The following is a 3,577-nucleotide window of genomic DNA, read 5'->3' as shown; positions in this document are numbered from 1 at the left end:
TATCCCCCCCCCCCATGCCAAACAGCACGGATGGTGGAATTTGCACTGCCAGCTATTGTATTCAGACAGCCACGGTTAGCAGGCCTAAGAGAATTACTGATTCATTTGTTAACGTATATAAATGTCTGACTGCTTTCTTTGTTTTTTTCAGCCCAGAGTGAATCTCTCTTCATCTATAGGAAGACCTATGACAGGAGCTGTACAGGTATTGTGTAAGGAACACAAGCTACAACCAATGCAGTCAGTTATACAGTCCCTCTTTACCGGGTGCCCCCAGCTCACATTCCACTAATGAGTCAGTGGGTGCTTGGAGCATGCCTACTGATTGAACCCCTTAGAGTAATATTGTCCTTTAATGTTCGAGTCTCTCCCCTCCTCATTATTCTCCTCAGCTCCGTCAGGTGGGGCTGGGTCCCTTTCCACTGAGGTTTTTACCACATTCATGCAAGACTTTACCACTCAAGTTACTCAGTTTGCTACCTCTGATTGATCTTGTATCTGATGTACCTGTGGCCTTGGCGGCTTCTAAGCACATATTCTAACTGATTCTGAGTCATTCAAAACATTGACCGATGAGCTTACCCCGGGGAGTCACAGTCTATTACTATTACTGTCAAACAGAATGAGAGTGTTTCAGTTCTTATTGATGCAGTGTACCTGTCACTACTCTCAGTACTGTTTCAAGTCCTGGGCCATTTAAGACCCAATACTTGAGGCTGGAAAGACTTTTCCTTTGCACCCACTTTTTCAACTTTTTCTCTATGAAGATTGGAAACACATTGATACGTTGTGTGCTCCTTCTAAGTGCTTACTGGCTTTGTATCTGTTTGGTGGGAATTTTGTTCAGAAATGGTCCATTTCCAATGGGGATCCAGCAATGTCTCACCTTATTAAAGGCGACTAGCAATTGGTTGACAATCACCTGCTTCTAATGACCCAACCAATAAACAGTTGGAAGCCCTTTCTAGAGCTCTGTTTTCAATGGCAGTTCCCGCTCTGCACCCAATTCTGGCTGCGACTTTACTTTGTTAAAATATATCTGAGTTGTCAGAATCCCTTAAAAAGGTAACTAGTTTGATGCCTTGCTTGTTGACCGCATAAAGCAGATGGCTGTAGTGTTAGATTTTAGCTATGATGGTTTGCTGAAAACCTCCCGCCTTACCTCTTGCATGTGCCTCGTCGGGAATTATGTGTAGGGCACTTCGGCTAAAGTCCTGGACTTTGGAACCTTTGTATGAGAAGCATTTGATCCAATTGGTCCTCAAGGTACCAGCTCTTGATAATATACAATGCTTCTGCCAACAAGAGCACCTAAATTCCACAGTGAAGGAAGCCTAAGGAGCAGGTGGCAGAGTTATCTCTCTCACTGCCAATCAAGAAGCGTCCCTTTCAGTTCTTCACCTCCTCAAATTCAGTGTCAAGGCCCTCCAAGCTTGGCCTCCTGTCCACTTGCAAAGTCTGGCAATCCAAGGCTGTTAAATCCTTGGACAAGCCTTCTTCCTCATAAAAGTGCACCCCGCACACTTTCCAGAGTGGGGAGACGTATGTTGACTTTTGTGGACACTTGAACTATTGCATTCCAGATGCCTGGCTAAAGGAAGTGGGGTCCCAGGGCTGAAAACTCCGGTTTCATTCCCTTTACCCTCCTCATTTTCTCACTTCCTTCTTGTGTCTGTTCACAGACTAGCAAATCTGCAATGGTCCTCTGGATCAAGATGCCATTGTCCTAGACCGTGCAGCAAAATGGTTCCAGGGGTAACCTGTTCAGTGTTCCCAAACCCAAAGCAGCATTGACCCTATCTTGGACGTTTACATTCAGTCCCAAAGGTTTCAGATAGAAGTAGAAAGTCAAATTACTTCTTGACTGAAAAGCTGGAACCGATGTATGGTCTCAAGGATCAAACCTCCCTTTCCTGTTAAAGGAGAACTATGAGTTGAGTGCTTTTCACTCACCTCATAGTTCTAGCTGACCTGTGACAATGAGACTGTCACAGGTCGGCTCAGTAGATCGGGAGGTGAGCGAACACATACCGGCGTTCTCTCACCTCTCGATCTTGTCACAGCCCTCTGCCATGACAGGGGAGGGGCTGGATTCCCCCTTCCCCGCTCCGATCCGCCAGCGCGGATAAAGTGTTTTACTTGGAGTTTGAATTTAATTTGTAATTCAAGTCCATCTAAATCTGCTAATGTATCTAACACCACCCTCCCCACAGTGACAATGCTGCTGTCCAAGGGTGGCTCCATTGTTCTCCCATAGAGTGCAGCCACCTAATTTAGGAACTGTGTTACTGGCTGGATCCCCAGGTGAAAATAAAGGAAAAAGCCTAAAAAACAAATGCAGATTTTATAAAATATGGGGGATGTGGACCACCTCACTGCACACTGTTCCTACTTCTCCTCAAGATTTAACACCCTGATTCTGATAGATGTGGGCAGTGTCTTCTCATTCATACCGCTTGTAATGTACAGTATGTGTCACTCCTTGCTCTTAGTGCTGATTGGACAAAAGACAATATTATCTTATTATTAAGAGATTATCTTAAGCTGGCCATAATTATAGTTTGGAACATCCGAATGATCTGTTCACCTCTTCGCCTCTCTAACATGAGATGAATATAAGACTGAACAAAAATTCTAACTAACCCAACTTCACATTAGTGTTCTGACGTGTGTGTTCCAATCTTATGCGCAGGCGAGTTATCCCGCAGCTTGTGCAAGGCAGCCTACAAGGTGTAGATGTACTGTTTGTCAATTCCTCCTCAATTCCTTTTTCTGATTGTTAGGGAGCAAGAAGGTTGTGTAAAGGTGCCCATATACTGCACGATTCTCGTACGAGAATCGCGGGAAATCCCACGATCGTACGAGAATCGTGCAGTGTGAATGAAGACGTGCGACCATTTCTACTGTACGGTCGCACGTCTTTTGTCTGAGGAGCATGCTAGAAAACCAGCCGAAAATCTTACGATTTTCGGCTGGTTTGAACGGTGCTCGGGAGACAAATGCCGAACGGGCCAGTGTGTGCATGCGCGCACTGCCCGTTCAGCATTGCAGTCATCGGAAGCCCGCCCCAAGTACGATCTGCCTGTCCAAGATGGGCAGATCGTACGTTTTTTAAATTACTTTACAAGCATCGCAAGACTAAGGTCTTGCGATGGTTGTAAAGTGTATGGCTACCTTTAGGCACAATGAGGAAAATTGATCAAAACTGGAGCAGACAAAATCTGGAGCAGCTTTGCTCGGCAACCAATCAGCTTCTCTCTTTCATTTTCAAATCTTAACTGAACAAACTGGGGAGAGAGAAGCTGATTGGTTGCCATGGGAAATTGTGCCAGATTTTCTCTGCTCCAGTTTTGATAAATTCCCCTCAATGTATGTTTGCTAAAATAGAGACAACTAGAACTATGTTATTTATATTAATATTATTTCTGTTTGGGTACAGCCTTTGTTCCAATGTTTATGTTTTTTCTCAGGATAGTGTGGCTCGACCAATGACAGCTGTTCGAGCGGCTGGTTTTTCCAAGAGAGCTTTGCGAGGTGACTACATATTATATGAATCATGTTGGTTATATATATATAT

General features: G+C 44.5%; 1 protein-coding gene across 1 annotated transcript in view; it reads left to right on the top strand.

Annotated features, from left to right (window-relative positions):
- IFT88 (intraflagellar transport 88) overlaps positions 1 to 3,577 on the top strand; it is a 72,170-nt gene that overhangs the window by 6,828 nt on the left and 61,765 nt on the right. The window contains exons 5-6 of the mRNA XM_018554687.1: positions 152 to 205; positions 3,471 to 3,534. Of these exons, the coding sequence (XP_018410189.1) occupies positions 152 to 205; positions 3,471 to 3,534 (118 nt within the window). The remainder of the gene's footprint in view (positions 1 to 151; positions 206 to 3,470; positions 3,535 to 3,577) is intronic.

Source organism: Nanorana parkeri, unplaced genomic scaffold (assembly GCF_000935625.1).
Source record: "Nanorana parkeri isolate BGI_ZX_2015 unplaced genomic scaffold, ASM93562v1 scaffold169, whole genome shotgun sequence".
NCBI lineage: Eukaryota > Metazoa > Chordata > Amphibia > Anura > Dicroglossidae > Nanorana > Nanorana parkeri.
Note: the sequence above shows the minus strand (reverse complement) of the source record. Positions and strands in the feature narration are given on the sequence as shown.